The sequence below is a fragment of the Podarcis liolepis genome (assembly GCF_965112155.1).
Source record: "Podarcis liolepis genome assembly, chromosome: 17".
Classification (NCBI taxonomy): Eukaryota; Metazoa; Chordata; class Lepidosauria; order Squamata; family Lacertidae; genus Podarcis; species Podarcis liolepis.
In genome coordinates this window covers 6,308,139-6,328,991 of record NC_139571.1, presented here as the reverse complement: position 1 = coordinate 6,328,991, position 20,853 = coordinate 6,308,139, and the positions used below count along the sequence as shown (strand labels likewise).

Below are 20,853 nucleotides of genomic sequence, written 5' to 3'. Positions count from 1 at the left end.
GTCTGGGAATCCTTGGATGTGGACTGTTTTCACACACTAATAGGCTATTCTTGTGGAATTCTGTTATATTTTTTTTGCACAATCGGAATGAATTTTAGGAACCACAATGCTTTTTCTGTGCATTTTAAGCAGGAGCAGACAACATTTAAGGCCAATATGTATGTGGATTGCCCTGGATAAAGTGTCTGTTCTCAGAGCTCTTAACCTAGCTCACATCTCGTTCAAAAATGCCAACTGGACATTTCATTTTGGCAACTGCAACCTTGGTTTAAGGAGCCATTTGGCACCCAGTTTAGTATCTATAACACTGGGAGTGCTGGATGTTGCTTCATCCTCTGATAAACCACCCAAGGCAAAGTTAGGACAACTAGCAAAATGTCACTCATGTTCTTGCCTATTGTGATAGATGCACTCCTTTTCTCCTGTTCTCCATATTGTGTAGTAATATGCTTCCATGGAAGATTTAGTGTCTTGGATTCCATTTGCACACGAAGAGTGCTGTAACATGCCTAGTTTCCAAGCATGTATCCATAACAAAGAAGGGTACCTATAAAATAGGGATCTGGGCTGTTTCCATTTCTGTACATAAACTTGAGTTATTTTTAAGAGCCTTTTTTTTTTACACTGGTTTTCGCAAAGCTTACACGCTTTAAAAAAGCAAAACCATGTATTGTTCCTTAAAAGAGCTTGTATGTGAGCAATGAAAGTCTTAGTAGGGGCCACCTTTCAGGGGAACAGACATTTTTCTACTTCTGAGTGATCAAGATTCATATAAAATCGTAACTTAAGCAAACTACCCTTTATTGTAAAGTCAAAATGCAGGAAACTTGAGAGGAATCTGGGCGATGGCTTAATTTAGCCTTGGCCACCATCAACTAGCAACCAGAAGAACACGGATTTTTCCTTTGTTTTCTTGGCGCTCTCACATTATGGGAAGGGCCTGGCTCGGCTGCGCGGCGTCTGCCTTGCTAGAAGGCTCCAGCCTCCATCCCCAGCAGCAGCTGCACGTGGGCTTGGGACAGCAACCCGGCCCGAAACCCTCGAGAAAGAGCAGCTGCCAGTCCGTGTAGAGCAGAGGCAGGCAACCTCCGGGCCGTGGAGCCTCACGAGGCACTGCCATCATACGCGTCCGGCGGGTAAAACCTTGGCTCCATTAGCATCGCCCCCTTCATCCGACACTCCCTGCCTGAAACCCTGGAGAGCCGCTGCCAGCCAGGGCAGGCAGCGCGGAGCTCATGGGCCAAGGACCAGAGTTCGGCATCCTTCCCGCGCCGTTTGGGCCGCAGCCTTTTCTCGCCTTCCGAATGAAGAGCTGCTGGCGGAGGCGGGCCTGCTTAGGCGCGCTTCCTGAGGAAAAAGCGAGGCGAGCTCGAGTAGGCCGCGGCTTTTGTCGGTTATCTTTTGAAAGAGGGGAGGAGGTGGGGGAGGGGAGGGGGAGGGGCAGGCGCGCAGGCGCACGTGAGGCGACGAGGCCTCGGCGATGAATTGGGGGTAGCGGGAAGGAGGGGGAGGGGCGTGGTCGCCATTGTGATTTGGCCCCGCCCTCCGCGCGCCCAGCCAATCCCGGCTCGGGAGCCGCGTGTCGGGCGTGGCCTAACCGCAGCCTCGCTTTCATTCTCCTCGCTTGCGTCTCTCTCTCTCTCTCTCGGCGCCATCGCGATACCCTCTTGCCTCAGTGGCTAACGGCTCTCTTCGCATCCTGCTCGGAGACCGGCTTCGGTGAGTGCTTTGACGCCGGGGAAGCGCCCAGGCCGCTGCAGGAAAGCCGTAGGAGGGGCGCTGCATCGAGCATTGGGAGGGGGAGCCGGGAGGGTAGCGGGGAAGAAAGGCTCCTCTTCGCCGTGTGAGGCGGGGGAGGCTGAAGGGAGAGACGCTCCACAAAATGGCGGCGGCTGCCCATAAAGAACGAGAGGGCCCCTCTGCGCACACTCTTGTGTTTGAAACGCCGCTCTCTCAGTCTCCTTCGTGAGGAGCGGTGCGCGGCTGAAGACCACCGGGAAGGGACGAAATTGTTCCAGGGGGATGGAGAGCATTAGACGTGGTCAAGTCCGCTATAGCAGCAGGTTTAACGCGGGGGCGGGAGAGGAGGAGCCCTTTCCTTACTGCGCCTGCGCGAAGGCTGTTCGCGGAGCGCGGGACAGCAGCGGGGTAGTCTTTGCGCATGCCTGCTGGGGTCCCAGTCCGTAGAACGTGAGACGCGCTGAGCTCGCCTTCCCGCATTCTGCTCAGACCACGTGTTCGCGGCCATTTTACCAGGGGGGAGGGGTGGATTGGTTGGGGCAAAGAATGGGAGCCCATTCTCTCTGCACGTCTGCCTTGATAAGCCGTCGGGAGCCGCTGCAACGCTCACTCACTAGTTCCTGCTTGCTTGCCTTCCTTCCTTCGATGACTTGTTCCAGCTATTGATGCACTGAGTAGATTGCAGGATCTTGCCATACGCACCTGATGGATGAAATCTGCCTCAGGTCGTCAGCCTCATGCTACCAAAATTATTGACCACAACATTCTAGTAGTTGCTGCACAGGGTGGAGCCAGTACCAGGCTTCATAAGATGGTTCGAGAACGCCTGATCTTAAGATATTTTTAGCTTGAAAGTAAGATCCACCTGTACGGCTAAGGACTTAATCCAAGCAGATAAACACTCATTTTCCTGTAAAATAGAAAATGTGCTGAACTATTAGCCCTCATACTAATTACAATGAGTTTGCCATAATAATAATAATTATAATATTTTATTTATATCTGGCTGGGTTTCCCCAGCCACTCTGGGTGGCTTCCAACAAAATATTAAAAATACAAAAAAAAAAACCTTGTTTCAAAGTGTGTGTTCACCCTAATCACTTTAATCATAAATAGTATGAAAGGTGGCTCCCTAGTAGGGAAGTGGCTTAACACTGCCACCTCTTTTTCACATCTGAGAAAGATTGGCTGCATGCTTCCTTCAATTAACCTTCCATTTTTCTGAAGCAGGCATTGGTGAAAATTGAGAAGTGCTTATTAGCATTTCACCTTAGTATGTCCAAACCTCAAAGTCTGACTGATAGCTTATCAGATGCTCTGTAGAGAGCAATTCAGATAGGCACTTTGAGTAGGGGAAGTAAGCATCTTCCATCTCTGTTTGGCGATTAACACAGTTATATCACTGGGAAAACAAGTTAACTGCTCATGTGTAGCTAATTCACTCCTGCCTGCTTATAGCTAACCCCAGTCACCTGTATCTAATTGCCTCTAGAATAATGAAGAACTGTATCAGCTAAGCTCATTCTGTGTCCAGTAAAATGTACTTTTATGCACTCTTAAGACTGTCCTTTACTGTAGAAGGCTCAAGATATAAAAACTCGCAACATTAAAATAATGGCACAAAAACACCTTGTCTGGTATTAAGATAGGAAGCATCAAAAGAACGAGTGGGCAACATTAGCAATCCTACCTTTGAGTAAACTTTTAGAAAATTCTTTACTCCTGCAAATGGCCACACACATATATCTACTTTTTGGCCACAGTATATGCTGTTTTATTGCATGCTTATTTGAGAGTCAGTCACATTGTTTTCAGTGACGCTTATTCCCAGATAAGTTTGCACAGGATTACAGTTAAGACTGCAATTCTGTGCACAATTGCTTGGGAGTAAGACCTACTGGAAATAATACTTCTGAGTAAACATGCATAGTTGCCTGGAAATAAGCAACATTGGTTTTTCAGTTTGCTTCTTCCAGATAAATAAATAGCTGCAAATAAAAACAGAAGAAGTAATTTTTCAGGTTCTCAGTGTCTCCGCCTCAGGGCATGCAGGGGAAAGTAAACATGTTAAGTTTACTATGCTCAGTTGGATAATTATGAGTCTCAGTTCAGTGGGAAACAGATAGTAAAACCAAGTCAAGAGGCTCCAGGCGTGGAAGTGAGACTGCTACTGGAAGTCAGGCAACTAATGAAGATAAGCTACAAAAGGAAGATGTGACCCTGGTCAATATGGGCAATTTATACATCAGTGACGACTACACAGCAGATTAACAAGAAGCCGGGCTGTACCAGATTATTCATTGAAGAATAATGATAATCTGATTTCCTGGAAAATGAAAATGGGCTGTTAGTTCTCAGTGATCAGCTACTTGTAAATTGCTAGTGTGGCCTGTTATCTTTTGTCCTTTTCCCACCTATGTTTCCCAAATCTAAACACATTTCTTCCCTACAGATAACTTAAACAATGGCATCGGATGAAGGAAAACTCTTCATTGGAGGGCTCAGTTTTGACACCAATGAGCAGAATCTGGAGCAGTTGTTCTCCCCCTACGGAGACATTGCAGAAGGTGAGGAAGGGTGTCACACTTGATTTTATTCTGTAATTACAGAAGTTCTGAATCTGTTAATGTTTCCACACCAGGAAACCAATTGGTAGGGCTTTGGGGTTTGCAAGTGCATGCACTCACACAATGCTAGCAACTATACTATGATAAGTTAAAGACTTGTCACATTTTGCATTGAAGGCATGATAACTCTTTGGCTGAGGCAGAAAATCGCCATTCTTTGTCTAGGCAAGCAAGAGCCACCATTGTAATTCAAGGATGCATTCCAGAAAACAAAGAGTTTGTTGAGTGGGGCTGATGAGGGGTGTGGCCTGGAAAAGTGCCTGGGGCCTGATAGAGAGCCCTCAATGACCACATTTGGCCTGCAGATCATAGGTTCCTCACCCCTGTGTTAATGTCAGCAACCTTGAATGATTTAGCATGGGGGGGGGATCAGCAACCTTTTTCAGCTGTGTGCTGGCCCACCATTCCTCAGACCATGTGGTGGGCCAGTCTATATTTTTGGGGGGGAGGGGGAATGAACAAATTCTTATGCCCCACAAATAACCCAGAGATGCATTTTAAATAAAAGCACACATTCTACTCATGTAAAAACACGCTGATTCCTGGACCGTCCGTGGGCCGGAATGAGAAGGCAATTGGGCCGCATCTGGCCCACAGGCCTTAGGTTGCCTACCCCTGATTTGTGTGATGAAGACTGTCCAACCATGTTCATATTGAACAAATGGAGTTTTGTTAACATGGGAGAGCATTTGATACATATCTGCATACTGAAGTGATACTCCTGGTAATATATAGTGTTAATAACAATGTGCATTTTGCTTTCTCCAAATTGTGTTGTAATTAATACTATGGCTTGCTGATTATTTATAGCTGTCAAAATGGGATGAGGGGCATGTATAGGTTAGATTTGAAGAATGCCAATGATACATGGCTGCATCTTCCTTGTTTTCAGAGTGATTAATTGTATTCAAAAAATACAAAGGTATCAGGAGGGATTGTGCTTTGATACTACAGACCCTTGGTGTATAGGTCTGAGGTTTCCTGGAAGCAAGCTCTTGTGATTGAGAGATTGGTTAATAAATTACCTGAGCTCATGAATAACAGCATCTTGTTTACCCAGTAAGCTAGACAGCAGGGTTTTTCTTCTTCTTCAGCATCCAATTCTTGGAACTTATTTCCTGGATGCCCCTGTGTGACTATAATGTCCTTCAAAGCAGTCTTTGAGTCTGAAGTGGGGCTAAAGAATGGACCTGGCAAGGGACACTGGCTGTCATCTACATGTAGAAAAAGAGCCAGGAAAATAATCTGTTACAATTTTTTCTCTCTCCAGTGGTTGTGGTGAAAGACAGGGAGACTCAGCGGTCCAGGGGTTTTGGTTTTATTACCTATTGCCGTCCTGAAGATGCCAAGGATGCCATGAGGGCCATGAATGGAGAGGTAAGTGTCGCCCGCAGAGATTGTTCACAGTTTCTTATTGCATCCACTTTCTTTCTAACTTCCTAGAATATGGAGGGCTGTTAGATGTGATCTTCTGTCTTGCTTGTATTGCAAAATGTTGTAACTACCTACTATTATCTTGGTGGGTGTGCTGCACAGTGAGCAGTAATAGTTTTTAGTCCTGAATTACAGCTCCGGGGTTGCTTAATTCACCTTTTGTTAAAGCGACTTTATGGTGCTCTTCTAAACTGGGGTGGGGAACCTCTGGCTTGTCAACCCAGAATCCACATTTGGCTCATGAGGCCATTTCACTCCCAAGTTACGCTCAACTGATGTCAGTTGTGTGGAAAGTTTGGTCCTGTTGGGGTGCACCAGTGAGATACACAAAACTGGTGTTCCTGAATTCAGCTTTTAAATTTATTTTTAATAAAAAAATATTTATTTAAATATTTAATTAAATTAAATATCTATTCTGTGGGTATTGCATAGCATTCAGCAGAGCAGGGATTTGTTCTGCTTCCCAGTGGCAGAGGGTGCAAACTGTTCAAAGCAAAATTTCAATCCAAGCTTTGATTATATTGGACTCCTGTGTCCTTGGTAGCAGGTTGGAAGAGTAGCATCATCTTGTTAAAAGCTCTGGCTCTGATTTGTTCTCTTGCTTCTCCCCAAGTCTGTGGATGGGCGTCAGATCAGAGTGGACCAGGCTGGAAAATCCTCCCGTGGCTCTTCTGGAGGCAGAGGGCGTGGACGTGGATTCTCCAGAGGTGAGCTTTCCTGTGGCATGTGCCCTTCCGTGCTAACTGCTTAGTGGTGTGGGAGCAAGTAGGCTTGATAAACATTCGTGTCTTTGCTGCAGGAGGTGGAGGATATGGAGGTGGCCGTTATGATAACAGAAGCGGTGGCTATGGTGGATCTAGAGACTATTATGGCAGCAGGTAAGACCAGCACGCACGCCTAAGAGATACTTGGTTGCAGCAGATTGTGGTACCTACAAATATGATGTTGAGATCATGATCCTTTGTGTTCTGTATTAGAATAAGAGTTTGAGAGTTCCTTCTGAACCATTAAACTTTTCCTTAGTTAGCAAAAGAGAGCTGTTGAAGTGCTCCTGATTATTTTAGCACTAGGAAATAGGCTTAGCCAGCTGTGTGCTGCTATGGCATGGAAGCTGCAGGTATTGCTGTTTTAGTAACAACAGGCTATCATGTAGAAAGGAAGACTAGTCCTGCCATGCCTGTGTTTCTCGTCTAAATAACAACACAGTTGGTGGGTATGAGTCTGCCAGTAAGACTTGACTTACTGTAATTGAAATTGTTAACCTTAAATGAATATCAAATTACAGTGCTGCTGTATGCCCTTGTTCCTTCATGTATTGTGATTGGCTTATATTTCATTTTGGTGGGACGTGGTGGCTGGAATCTAGTCTGGGATGATACCTGGTTTTCAACATTGCTGAGATACATCACCCAGTCCAGGCCCCTATACATCTCTGGCTCATGTGAGCCAGAGGGGCACCACAATTTCCTTAAACTGCTCAGCTGGGGGTGCGAATCCTCCAGCCCCTCAGCTGAGCGAGCCCACATACTGCTGCAGCTCGCGCAGGCCAGGGGACTTACTCAAAGGTGCAGGCAGACTGAGCCTGAGAAGGTGGTCACCCAGAACTTCTTCAGGCGCCGTCTGCTTGCGCATTTGCCGCCTGCAGGCAATTTGAGCTGATGCAATGCATTGTCAGCTTAAAATGTCTGAAACTGATATCACGATCTGAACAACAGTGGAATCCTACTTTCCAACTGGTTTCTCTTTGCCCCTAAGGCAACTTAGCCAAAGTGGTGCCTTTTTTATGCTGCTGGACTCCCATCAGCCTCAGCCAGCACAGCCAATTTTCAAGGAAGATGGGAGTTGTAGTACATCAACATTCAGAGGGCCATAGCTCCCACCGCGTCCTGGGTTTGTGTTTTGATTCTGGTCATTTTGTGATGCAGATCTATGCCCATCACCTATGCCATCTGTGTACATGGTGCTTTACAAAAACTGCAAGAAGCAAAGAAGTAGTTGCCATTTTGCATTCATATAGGTGCTTGCTGGGTACAGTATTGGAAAGACATCTTGAAAAACTAGTATAGCTAGAAATGGATCCTAGTTTTTTATAACCTTATTACTAAATCGGTCCTTCTCTTAATGACCAATTTATATACAGCACTTAAATAAGAATGAGGTTTATAAATGAGCAATTCTGTATTGCACGTAAAGGTTCTTTTTGTGATTTTGGCATTATAGTGATATTTTAATACGCCCACCTGTACAATGGGACATCAGCCCCAAAATAAGTTCTGGATGGTCTTCCAGGTCCCCAGATCAGATTTTTTTTTTCATGGGCGGGAGGAAGCAAAGAAGAATCCCCACTGCCTGAGTGGATGGATGCCTGCTCATACTACATTGAATCTCACTCAATGTATAGCATTTAACAGCAGCTCAGCAGTGACATATCAGTCTTTTGTGCTTTTCCCCTCAAGGAATCAAGGAGGCTATGGAGACCGTTACTCTGGGAGCTCCTACAGAGACAACTACGATAACTAGGTAAGTGTATGTCTAAGCACCATCTGCTTCTGATAACAGGATAGCTATTAAAGCATAGGACTTAGTTCTCTCACGTCACAGACTAACTTTGTCAGCAGAACTCCTTTCCTCATCAGCAAGTCTAGCATAATTGCGTATGGAGATTTGGCCTGTTGCTGGAGTGAAGCAAAAAATAAAAATGGGACAGTTAAACCCATCCACACACTTTTTTTTTTTAAGGGACACTGTTGAACCAGTCTATAAAAACCATGACTACAGCCTTTTATACACGGAAACTTTCTCCGAACCGTAAGTTTATGGGAATTAAACCTCCACGTTCCTAATAGGGTCTTTTAAAAGCAAAAAAGGTGTATGCAAATATTCATTTACTGGCAGATAATTTCCACCCTGCATCATCTCCAAGGCTGCAAACAGTTGCCCTGGGCTGGGAGGAGGGAGACTAGGTTAGCATCATGCACCAATGTTCTTCAGTGTACTTTATGATTTGTACCTGCTTCTTGTCCTCAGCTTGCACCGAGCATAAATCCTTCCTGAATCAAGATCGTCCTTCCAATGGCCGTATTTATAAAGATTTTTGGAGCTTCGCTGAATCTTGTTTAGTTCTCTACCTGTATCTTCCCTTTTTGTAGTCTTACCACAAGCAGCCCAACAGCTTCTGCTACAGGATGGCCTGTTAGAGCTTTCTGAAGGAAAACATTTTAATTTGCCTTTTTTTTACAGGTGTGTTTAAGCATTTTTGAATACATACTTTTATTGCTTTCCCCCACCTCCACCCCCTGGATTTCTTTTAACACACCAAGATGGGGGTTCTGACCTATTCTTCACCTATAATTCCCCAGAGTCTGAGCAAGGTGTAAGGATCCTCCTTGTTTTTATAAATGCATTAATACCTTGTAGTTTTGTAAAAGTCCTATGGTGTAGCAAGCAAGGGGTATGGTGGAAGGCAAAACCCCCTTGATTATAAAGGGAGACGTGTGTTTGATCTTCAGAAATCAGAATTTATACTGTATGATGTACCTAGAACTGAAGCTTGCAGAACTTGCAAGTTGTTCTTGAAAAACCGTTTGTTTATATTTTTTTTTAAACTGGAAGACACACATGTAACTCGATATTGTACTAAAAGTGGTTAAGGAATTCCTGTATTCAGTTCTTTGGCTTCACGAAGCCTATTAAATGCCCTTCTGAAAATGAAATTTGTTCTTGACGTTTTAACACTTCAACTATGCCCAATCTAAAGCCATAATACATGGCACATATTTTAAACTGCTGTGTATTTGTTAAACGGATACCTTGGAGAGGAGATGCCGAGGAATTTCAGTACTTAGTTCAGTGGGCTAAATCCCACAAGCATTTGTATTTGGGTGCTTTGTATATTGTCAGTTTGAAACTTTGTGCCTTGTGTTTGGGATTCTTTCTATATTGGCTTCTGTGCCACAGAACCTCTGCTGTTGAGGTATTCTGGGATAAGCATGTAAGATACCAGCCTGGCCTGTGAAGCCTGAACTAGATGCATCCATGGGTACGGGCTATCATCCCTTGGGTGGTATTCAGCTTGACTTACCAAAAAGCATACCCATTGATAACAATGTTTGCCCATTAATTTCAGTATGTTTACTCTGAGTAAACTTTGTTCGATACCACTCCTTGTTTGACTATATACATCACAGAGGAATATCTGTAACAGTGGGCAATCTGTCTTAATAAGGCAGGTTATCTGCTGTTGCCAATGTCTCCACTCAGGTACCTAAGAAAAGGGTCCCAAAGCGGTGTGTGAAAACCACTGAGCTAACGTGTAGGTGGGGCTCTATGCCATGATTCCATGGGAATTAAGACACCACCACTTTACCTCCCAAATGGTGTAAGGTGTACACCTTGACTTACAGAAAATACCAGGCTTTGATTTTAAAAAATAAGGGGGAAACATGTTTTGGTATCGACAATATGCCTGAATATATATTTTGGTGAGAGGAGAGTTTACCTACTAAAATCTCAGAAGCTGCTATCCCATCGTGGGCCCAAAGACTTGAAGTGCTTTGCACGCCTTCTTGCCTTTCCTTGTGGCTAGCAAAACTAGACTAGTCATGCAGTGTAAACATTCATTGCACAATTGAAATAAGAGCATATGCAAATTTGGCGTATTTGCATTGTATGTCCTAGATGTAGAATGCAGCTGTGTTTTGCACAGACTCTGTGCAAGGGCACACAGACCTCTACATAAGCCGTACTTCGTAGCCAACCTGCGTTTTGTCACATTTACGTTAAGGCTTGTTTTGTGATAAATCTCAGGGAACTATTATGAGACCCTGAAAAGGGTAGGGGCAACAAATACATGGGCTTCAGAACAGAGTCAATACTTCATTGGAAGGGATTCTTGCTGTGGCTTCTGGTGTCCTGTCCTTTCCTGCTGGAAGAGTTTGCTGCTGCTACTGCTGTTGTTGCTGCTGCTGCTGCTGGCTGAGCACTTACTGATCTTGGTGGTACCTGAGGTAGTGCCTCCTGCTTCACTGCTTTTTCTGTTCTTTATTTCTTTATAATTTACTGGAGCTACCAAAAGCCAGGTTCCTTAGTTGGGTGCAGTTTTGAGACAGATACAAGAGAGTTTCAACTGTTGGCTTTTTAAGCCATTTATATACACCCTTCATAAACACATATGCCAGTATGATTTTCAGTACAGTTTAACATCTAACAACAATAAAAATACACAATTAAGACATTAAAAATCAAGTAATTAAATGACAGAGTGGAAAAATAAAATTACCAGTTGTTTCAAAATAGGAACTGGTTGTTTTAGTAGGCAAGCTCCACCAATGCTACTTTGGCATCTTATGAGTGGGAGGCTGAGCTTTCTGACCACAATAAACCGGTTTCTTCCTTTGCTTTGTTTAAATGGAGCAGGGAGAAAACTCCACAAAGTGAAAAGTCTTGAGTGGGGTGGGTGGTTGTGTTTCAATGTAAGTATTTTTGAAATTACAGTAAAACCATTCCCGGGGGGGGGGGGGCTGGGCTGGTGTGTGTGTGTGACACACCTTGTAGGTATTTTGATGGGAATGGTAAGCACACATTGTCGTGACTTTAAAATCTTAAGAAATCACTCTGGACTTGTTTGATGATAGATGAAAGCTGATGGGTGTCTGCCACTTTACCTGCATCTGTTGAAACCAAATCAGATTTAAATACATCTCATTTCAGTTGTAGTGAGAGGAGCTAATTGTACAAGAGTCAAGAACATTCTATAAATTGCTGCATCAAGTGTAGGATTTTTGATTGAGAATGCTTGTAGATTATCAAACTTGTGCAATCATTGTGTATCCAGGTTGTTTCAGTGGCCCATTGGCTTAGTTAGGCAGTGGTTTCTTGTAGTTGCTTTTAAAACCATGGTGATACCAACCTTTTGCTCCGATCCCGTTTTGTGAGCAGAGGATTAAAATACCCTTGTCTTCAGGAAGGAAGATGGAATGCCTGTAAAATATTTAATGTGGATTAAACCCAAGGCATCTGAATTCAGCAAGCAAGGCTCCGTTGACAAGATAGTCATGGTATTGAGTATTGAGCCAGAATTGTAACATGGCTTTATTTGGCAGGTGGAAGGGGCACCCCTGGATCCGGAAGTGAGTTTACCTCAAGGCTGGAGTTGAGAAAAGACTTTCCCTTTGGGTACCTCTCTGGAGCTCCTGTCTTGTGCGTATATTAATGTGGTCATTCTAAAATAGAGGGGCAAACCTTCCAATAAAATGAAGTTAGGTTGGGGGTGGGTGGGATAAGTACTAATTAAGTAATGCAAGTACACTCGCACACAAACACATCAACAGTGGCATCTGCTATGGCATGGATGCACCATCTGAAAAGTGCTTCTCCCCCCATCGAAACTAGGCATCGAAACTTGGTTTTTATTAAAACTTTACTCCAGCTGGTGTAGCCTTCATAAAAACCAGTGTTTTCCCATGTCCCCACATCGACAGATGCCATCTAATGAGAGAAAGAGAGCATTCTCTGTAAATTGCTGCATGAAGTGCTCCATGTGTGTTCATTGAGAATGCCTAGAAAGTCTTGTGACTCGTGCAGTTTTTGTGTGTTGAGGTTATTTCGGTGGCCCCTCCAGTCTTGGGTGCTGGCTTCTTGTGGGTGCAGCCTACTTAAGAGCAGGACAGAGTTTACCCATCTCTGCTCCTTGTGTATAAAGTTTCCTCTCCCTACTGCTTTTCATTCTACAGCCAAAATAGTGCAACTTCTGCCAAACCTTTTAGAGCCTGCTTCATTTTGGCTCTAAGCTGGAAGCAGGGGCACTGCTACTGCTTGATGGCACTACTCTTCCATTCCTCTCACCAAAAGCCAGGATGGGAAGCTCATTTTCTTCCCGAGCCCAAGAGCTGAACACATTTCTTAGCTGTAGTTTGTTAGAAAGATGCAGAACCTGATCCACATACACCTGGGTGACTCCAGAAAATGAATGGGGCATAGTTAGCTCATCCCCATCCTGTTCTGGAGCTTTGGGTCTCTGGCTGAGAGTAGGCTGTACAGTGGTGCCTCGCAAGACGAAAAGAATGCGTTCTGTGATTCTCTTCGTCTAGCGGTTTTTTCGTCTTGCGAAGCCAGCCCATTGAAGGATTAGCGGCTTTTAGCGGCTTATCTGCTGATCGGATTAGCGGCTTAAAGGGGGGGGGGGAGGGAAAAAAACCAGCAGGAACTCACAAGACATTGTCGTCTTGCGAAGCGAGCCCATAGGAAATTCGTTTTGCGAAGCACCTCCAAAACGGAAAACACTTTCGTCTAGCGAGTTTTCCGTCTTGCGAGGCATTCGCCTTGCGGGGCACCACTGTAACGAGATTTGTTTCCTCTATTGTCATAAGTGGCCATCGCTCCATTTAAAATTCAACCCACTGACCACAGGACCTTAAACACTGCTGTTTCAGGAAGTGGAAATTGATGGTATCGGCTGGGAGTACTGAAATAGTAAGTTTTCGTGAGAACACCCTCAGTTCTTATTGAGTTTAGTTTTGAATTTCTTGTTGGTGTTTCTAGCCCTCCCCCAAGAGTGTGTGGGGTGTAGTGTTGCTGAGAGCACCCTTTAATTCTCTACTGTGGGAGCTTGCTTTTGGCCCTCATGAAGTTATTTTGTGGCCTAGCACTGTTTTGCTTGCTGGTTGATTTATGGTGTTTCCTTGTACTTTAGCGTATATTTTGTGTTTAAAGGGTTCACCACTTCAAGGCTTCCCTAGGATGAAAAGCAGTATATAAATATATGATAGCAATGGGATCAGGGCAGGCATGGAGAGGAACTTAATCCTTTCCTCCCCTTCTGTGGTCCTGGGGGAAAAAAATTCCTTTTCTGAAGAGGAAGTCCCATCTGTTGGTGCTGAGGAAAGCCTTCCCCCACCCCACCCCAAAAGCAAATAACATCTTCGGAGAAGGGATTTTCCTCAGGATGTGTAGAAACGAAGGAGAAAAAGGGTTACATTCCCTCTCTGATCCCACCAGCTGATTCAATATCTGGTTTATAAAAACATGCTGGTTAGATGCTAAGGTGCATTTGTCCTGAGACTAGGTTGTGAATTTTTAATATCTTCATGCTTAGAAGGCTTCCAAAAGTTGTAAAGCGTCAATAAATAAATTATTTTCCTTTCTTTTCTTTTAAAAAGGCACATGCACTGTTGCAGACCAGCTTAGGTTTTCCTGTTGAAAGTCAGTATGTGGTGCACACATTTAATTGAAGTGGGGCACACAGTGCAGTGGCCATTGGAATTGCAGCTCAGGGAAGGGGAGATATGGAAGGCTCCTTACTCTTCAGAGGAACAGAATCCTGCTGGGTGTCTCTTTGTAGCTTTGGTATCCCTCTGCACTGGACAGTGGCACTTGAGAACCCATCTCCGCTGACTCAGAAACTGATGCCGCTACTACAAGCACTGATGGTGCCCCACCTCAAAGCAGCCTGGAAGAAAGTCCTCAGATCATTAGTAGGGTGGCAGAAAGGTAAAGAGCCTGACTGAGTTCTGCTATGAAGGGACGGGGCAATGCAAGGTGGGTGTAATTGCTTGTGTGGTTTTCCCCCCCAAGGAGGCGATCTGTTCCAGAGGTGAGTAGATGTTTGAAGACCAAAAGTATTGTGCTTCCTTTCTTTGTCTTTCAGAGTGAGCCAGTGAGAGATCCTGAGAAGGACTGCCGCTACCACACAAGTCCTGAAGAAGCAGCCTTAGCAAATGCTGCTTTTCAGAGAAAAGGCAGGCTGTATTAGTGCTTAGAATCAGATGAAATACTGGGGAGCGTTGAAGGAAGGTGTCCTTTACCTTCATGCCCAAACTTTCCTTTTTGTCCCCTGTTCCCCCCTCCTTCCAGGGGCAATTTGGCAAGCAGGGTTGTGAAGCCCCATCAAAGTAGCGGGGACTTACTCTTAATCCTCTTGGAGATGACGATTCTCAGCCAAACCACTTAAAATCCTGGCCTGCCACTAGCAGCGTAAGATGCAGCCTTCAAGCATTTTGCCAGAAATGTTTTTTGGGTTTTTTTTTTTACAATAAACATCTTCCAGAAATCATCAGGTTTTGAAGAATTTATTTTATATTGCTCAAGCAATATAAAGGTGCTGAAGCCTGTGGCAACATCTCAGCTCCAGAGGGTTTTGAACGATCTGGAGTAATTCTATTCCAATCTGGTTTCTAGCCCAAATCTAGGACCGAGACATCTTCCAACCCTCAGAGATAATAATCTACACCGGGGACTAGTGGGGCGGGGCGAGTCTATCCCTGTTCAGTCTGGTTATTTATATCATCAACCATAGTATCCTTCCACAATGCCTGACTGGGGAGAGGGGACTGCTTTGTGGCAGCAGTCTTCCCCTGTTGCTGCTTAGCTGAAAGCTCTCTTTTCTACAAGAAGCAGCTGCCACTATACATACATTTGAATACATACATTTGCATGCAAAATAGTTTGCCTTTTCTACTACAGGGTGAGTCTGATCCTGCAGAGGTTTCTCCATTCTGATTTAAATCAGGGGTTCAATTTATATCTCTCCCTCCCAAAGTAGCCCAGAGCAGGGTTGATTGATTTTATGTACAAAGGCCAAGAATGAGAAGCTGAGGATGTATCCAGATGTGAAATGGGATATTGGCAATCAGGATATCCTGTGACTTTTTTTAAAAAAAAAAGCAGTGGTATTTCCTAGAATTTATACATACTGATTGTGAAGAAGATGATTTTACTATTTATATCCCACCCATCTGGCTAGGTTTCCCCAGCCACTTTGGGTGGCTTACAGCATATATAAAAACATAGTAAAATATCAAACATTTTAAAAAGGGGAAGCCATCTAAGCAGTTTACAAAAAAACAAGAAAATCAATTTAAAAATTACAGAAACAGTATAATTCAGGTTAAAATAGGATACATTATAGACTAGTTTCAGCATTCTGTCTCATTCAATGACAATTAGATCTGCGGAACCAAATAATGACTCCTTATTTCTACCTGATTATTTCGGGTATCTTTGATCTGCGTGGAGTCAGATTGAAATCCAACAGGCGGAAAACGAGGTGTACCTCGCAAGACAAAAAGAATCCGTTCTGTAATTCTCTTTGTCTAGCGGTTTTTTCGTCTTGCGAAGTAAGCCCATTGACGGATTAGCGCTATTAGCGGCTTTTAGCGGCTTATCTGCTGATTGGATCAGCTGATGAGCGGCTTAGAAAAAGGGGGGGAGGGAAAAAAACCGCAGGAACTCGCAAGGCATTGTCGTCTTGCGAAGCAAGCCCATAGGAAATTCGTTTTGCGAAGCACCTCCAAAACGGAAAACCCTTTCGTCTTGCGGGTTTTCCGTCTTGCGGGGCACCACTGTATTGGGTCTGAAATAGATAACTTACCTCCTGCTTCACTAGCAAGGTCCTGATCTGGATTGGGGGGCCCACCTCCAATTTACAGTTTTTCTATCTATTTATTTATTATAGAACTAATTGTGGAAGGGTTGTATTGTTTACTTTTGCCACCTAAATGTTTCCTGTCAGGAAGAAAGTGGTGAAAAGCAAACAGCAATCTAAAACACTATATTTGATTGTGCCACAAGGGAGCTTAGAGTTGGCAACTTGACCAGGAAGAAAATGAATTCTCTGGAACCAGAAGCTTGAAAAACTCTTCTTTCTTTTTTTAGAAGTAGGACATGCCTGAAAGATGCCAACTCCATTTCCTATTGAGAACCAGTGTCAATAGTCTTATATTTCCTCATAGAAAAAAAAATTCTGAAGATCTGCAGAGCTCAGAAATAAAATGTATTTGTGCATTATTTTAACTGCTTTTGCAAATTGTGCAGTTCCTTTGATAGCAATACATTTTTTCAGTATCGTGGCTACACACTTGCATTTGACTTGTGCTCAGAGATTCACTTGTCAAAAGTACTACTTTCTGTACCTGTTCTTGGTAATTACTGTGCTCCCCACTTTTTTGCCTTTGGGGAATGTCATATTAAATTTTTGTTGGCTGGTGACATTCTTAAGGTTTCAGCTTCTTTCAAGAACACACATTCTCTTGAGAAGAGGGGCAGCTGCAACTTTTTAAATGCATGAGCAACTAAAAGCACAGGTGTTAAACTGCAAGGTGCTGCACAACCTGCCATTTCACACTGTTAGAAGAGTTGCTTCAAAAAATAAGAGAACAGGCTGTTTTTCTACTATTCTACCAAGAGAACAATTGCCCTCTTACAGCAGCCGCAAAAGGAAAGGCAAGGGAGGGAGGCATTTTAAATGAAAAATGAAATTCTGGAATTCAACTGTGCTGTAAAGACACAAAGTTCCAAAGTCTGGGAGCAGCCACCAGGAAGGCCCTGTCCCATGTCGCTGCCAGCCGTGCTTGTGAGGGTGGTGGGACCAAAAGAGGGCCCTCCCCCAAGGATCTCAGAACCTGGCCCAGTTCATAGGAGCTAATAGTACAGTGGTACCCTGCAAGACGAACGCCTCGCGAGACGAAAAACTCGCAAAACGAAATATTTTTTCGTTTTCGAGTTGCCTCGCAAGACGAATTTCCCTATGGGCTTGCTTCGCAAAACGAAGCTTGCCCCGGGGACAGCGGGTCTTCTCTTTTGAAGCAAGGGGCAGCGGGGAGAAGCGATCTTCTCCCCGCAGCCCCAGGTCCGGGGACAGCGGGAAGCGCTCCCCGCTGCCCCCGGACCTCTTTTGAAGCAAGGGGCTGCGGGGAGATCGCTTCTCCCGGTGCTCCGAAGCCGGGCAGGGGGGAGGGAACACCTGCCCCCACCGCCCGGCTTCGGAACGCTGCTCCGAAGCGGGGGCGGGAACACCCTCTGAAGGCGGGCGGGGGGCGAAAGTCTTTGTCCCCCCTGCCTGCCTTCCCAGGGGCTTTTAAATCGCCCCGGACAGCGGAGAAGTCCTCCGCTGTCCTGGGGGTTTTTTAAATGCTGGGGGTGGGAAGAAAAGCCCTTGCCCCCCCCCCCAGCCTTCAGAAGAGGTCCGGGGACAGACTGTCCCCGGACCTGGTCTGAAGGCGGTTTCCCTAGGAACGCATTAATTGATTTTCAATGCATTCCTATGGGAAACCGTGCATCGCAAGACGAAAAACTCGCAAGACGAGGAGACTTGCGGAACGAATTAATTTCGTCTTGCGAGGCACCACTGTATGTTGAAGGTGTAGATTGAATACAGATGGGGAAGGATGGCAGTGGTCAGTCCAGCCCCAAACTGCAGAGGTTAAACTGACCACCTGTGTAATCTTTACATATGGACAAGCTTCATGCATGTAGGCTGTGTACAAGGGCTTGGGAGCCGCGCACAAAAGCATGAACATAGACAGATTCAGATGTGGATACAATGGGGCTTCTCATCTCTACCTTCCCGCCCCCTCCCAGGCACATGCCTCCCCCATAGCTGTCAACTTTTCCCTTTTCTTGCAAGGAATCCTATTTGGAATAAGGGAATTTCCCTTTAAGAAAGGGAAACATTGACAGCTATGGCCTCCCTCCCCCCTTGGGGCCACCCCTGTGGCTATCATCTCATCTGGTGTTAGCCTCTGCCTCATTCCTAAAGGTTTTCCCCCCTTTTATAAATTCACAGTCGTACCTCGGAAGTCGAATGGAGCCTGTTCAACTTCCAAAACGTTTGGAAACCAAGGCACAGCTCCCGATTGGCTGCAGGGAGCTTCCTGCAGCCAATTGGAAGCCGAGTTGGACGTTTGGGTTCCAAAGAACATTTGCAAACCGGAACACTCCTGGGTTTGCTTTGTTCGGAAGCCAAAATGTTTGACTCTCAAGGTGTTTGACTTACAAGGTAAGACTATACAAAGGAAGCCTGTGAAATGCGCTGTGCAGAGTGCTGCTCTTCAGGGTTCCAGCCACCAGCAGCTTCTGCAGTGCTCCATTCCCCCCCTTCCTTTGCTCAAGTCAATCCATGTTGAGCTGCTTCTGGGTTTTCCCTTACAAGATTCCACCCTCCCGTAATAATTTTTTGTACACCCTGGGGTTCCTGTAAGGCTTGCTATTTCCCTCTTCTATTGGGATGGGGCAGTTTGGTCTGGGTAAGGAAAGGACCTGCACTCGGAAAAATGGGTTTGCTGCTTTGCACAGCAGGAGTGAGAGCAACGTTTCTGGGTTAGGAACTGATAGTTCAGTAACAGGAGCTTTATTTAGAGGGGCCTCGAAGACCTGCTGCTAAAACTGAAAGGCCTAAGGAGCCAGGGCAAGTCCTCAGGCTGCCCCTTCCAGAGCATTCAAGGGGATCAACAAATCGCAAGCTCTACCAATGCCCTCTGGGGAGTCTGCAGCGCACGTTCCCTGCTTCTGCCTCCCCTGAGCCCATTCACCTGGCTGGAATGCAGCTTGATACACAAAAATAAAAGCCAGTTTTGTTAATCTGCCCACCACCAGCATTTGGCCCCAAGGAGGTTGCCCAAGAGAGAATGTGGCTCTCCGAAGTGAAAAGAGTCCCTGCCTCTGGTACAGTGGTGCCCTGCAAGACGAACGCCTCGGAAGACGAAAAACTCGCTAGACGAAGGAGTTTTTCGTTTTCTTAGCCGCTTCGCAAGACGCATTTCCCTATGGGCTTGCTTCGCAAAACGAAGCTTGCCCCGCAAGCTCCGGGGATAGCGGGGAAGCACAGCGCGTCTTCCCCGCTGTCCCCGGACCTCTTTTGAACCAAGGGGCGGTGGGGAGAAGATCGCTTCTCCCCGTTGCCAGCCCCGCAATCTCCAGGGACAGGAAGGCGCGCGCCTTCCCCTCTCTCCCCGGACCCCTTTTGAACCAAGGGGCGGCAACGGGGAGAAGCGATTCTCCCCGCTGCCCCTTGCTTTAAAACAGGTCCGGGGACAGAGGGGAAGGCGCGCGGCGCTTCCCCTCTGTCCCCGGACGGTCTCCATAGGAACGCATTGATTGATTTTCAATGCATTCCTATGGGAAACCGTGCTTCGCAAGATGAAAAACTCGCAAGAAAAAACTTGCGGAACGAATTAATTTTGTCTTGCGATGCACCACTGTATAGAGGTTGTGCATACTCTGCCCCCCCTTGTGGTAATCCCTTGCCATTGCAATGCAGCCAAAAGCACACCTTTGTCCCCAAAGCCGCCTTTTGGATGCAAAGGAAATGCTCATGAAACACATCCCACAGCATGTTGGCCTCTGTGTGCTGCAATGAGGTTCTGGCCCACAAAACAGCCTCAGTGAGAGGCTGTTAAGAGTTTCTTTGGAGTTGCTGAAGATGCGTCTCTACATGGTATTTGACCCCCGAGACATGTTTTAGGATTCACCCTGTTCTTTTGACTATTGTGTTTTAATACAGTATTTTTAAATTGCTGTAACCCAACCTGGGGCTTTGTGGTCAAGGGCAGATAAGAAATAGAATTAAAAAATATATATGAAGATGATGATGCCTAGTGGTGCAGCTATAAAACTGCTAACACATTTGCAAAGCTAAGCAAGGCCCAGTACAGTTTCAAATTGGATGGGCGACTGTGTGTAGAGATTTCTACATTTTAGGGCAGCTTTCCAAACTTTTGATGTTGGTAACACACTTTTTAGACATGCATCATTTGGCAACACAGTAATTTAGCTTTACTAGCAAACCAGAGGTTAAACTAACCCTTTTCCAGCGCTTGGAGGAGAGTGGGGAGTGTTTGCACGGCACACCTACAAACTGCAGCCGACACTGATGTGTTGCAGCGCAGAGTTTGGAAATCTTTGTTGTAGGGGGTTGGGCTAGAATAGATGACCCCCAGTGCCAACTACAATTCTGTGATGCAAACCAACCACAAGCCTTTCTATTTGTCTGGGCAAAATAGAAATGCAGCAAATCTTCTCTATGTTCTTTCTATCTTTTTGTAAACCAAATAGGGTCTCAGCTGGCATGCTAAAAATGGAGCTGGGAGACAGCCACACTGGACACAGAATTGACTTGTTCCGCCATGGACAACTATGAGTCCAAAATGACGCCCAGGCTGCGCACCTGGCCTTTCTGGGGCACAGTTACCCCATTCAGGACCAGGGATTCCTCACATCTGCCCCCCAAAAAACAATACTTCTGTCTTGTCAGGACTCAACCTCAATCCATTAACCACCA

General features: G+C 45.4%; 1 protein-coding gene across 8 annotated transcripts; it reads left to right on the top strand.

The window, feature by feature from the left end:
* Positions 1–1,436: 1,436 nt before the first annotated feature.
* Positions 1,437–14,851, top strand: LOC310696999 (cold-inducible RNA-binding protein-like). Of its 8 annotated transcripts, none has more exons than XR_014520832.1 (9): positions 1,563–1,719; positions 4,193–4,307; positions 5,638–5,744; positions 6,415–6,508; positions 6,601–6,679; positions 8,258–8,321; positions 11,903–12,841; positions 13,145–14,288; positions 14,446–14,851. XR_014520832.1 is itself a non-coding variant. In XM_083483254.1 (7 exons), the coding sequence occupies exons 2-6, from the start codon at positions 4,205–4,207 to the stop codon at positions 8,319–8,321; spliced, it is 447 nt and encodes a 148-aa protein (XP_083339380.1). In that variant the 5' UTR covers positions 1,437–1,719; positions 4,193–4,204; the 3' UTR covers positions 8,829–9,514. The 8 variants fall into 8 exon arrangements, 2 of the variants coding, with proteins under 2 accessions (XP_083339380.1, XP_083339381.1); XR_014520833.1 differs by having other exon boundaries at positions 13,145–14,336; XR_014520835.1 differs by lacking the exon at positions 14,446–14,851 and adding an exon at positions 8,541–8,609 and having other exon boundaries at positions 13,145–13,956.
* The last annotated feature ends 6,002 nt before the right edge of the window (positions 14,852–20,853 follow it).

Bases quoted from the DNA above. Each gene is read 5' to 3' on its own strand.
- LOC310696999 (XM_083483255.1), top strand. From the start codon at position 4,205: ATGGCATCGGATGAAGGAAAACTCTTCATTGGAGGGCTCAGTTTTGAC. The intron at 4,308-5,637 runs GTGAGGAAGGGT...TTCTCTCTCCAG, and splicing joins CTACGGAGACATTGCAGAAG to TGGTTGTGGTGAAAGACAGG. The intron at 6,509-6,600 runs GTGAGCTTTCCT...TCTTTGCTGCAG, and splicing joins TGGACGTGGATTCTCCAGAG to GAGGTGGAGGATATGGAGGT.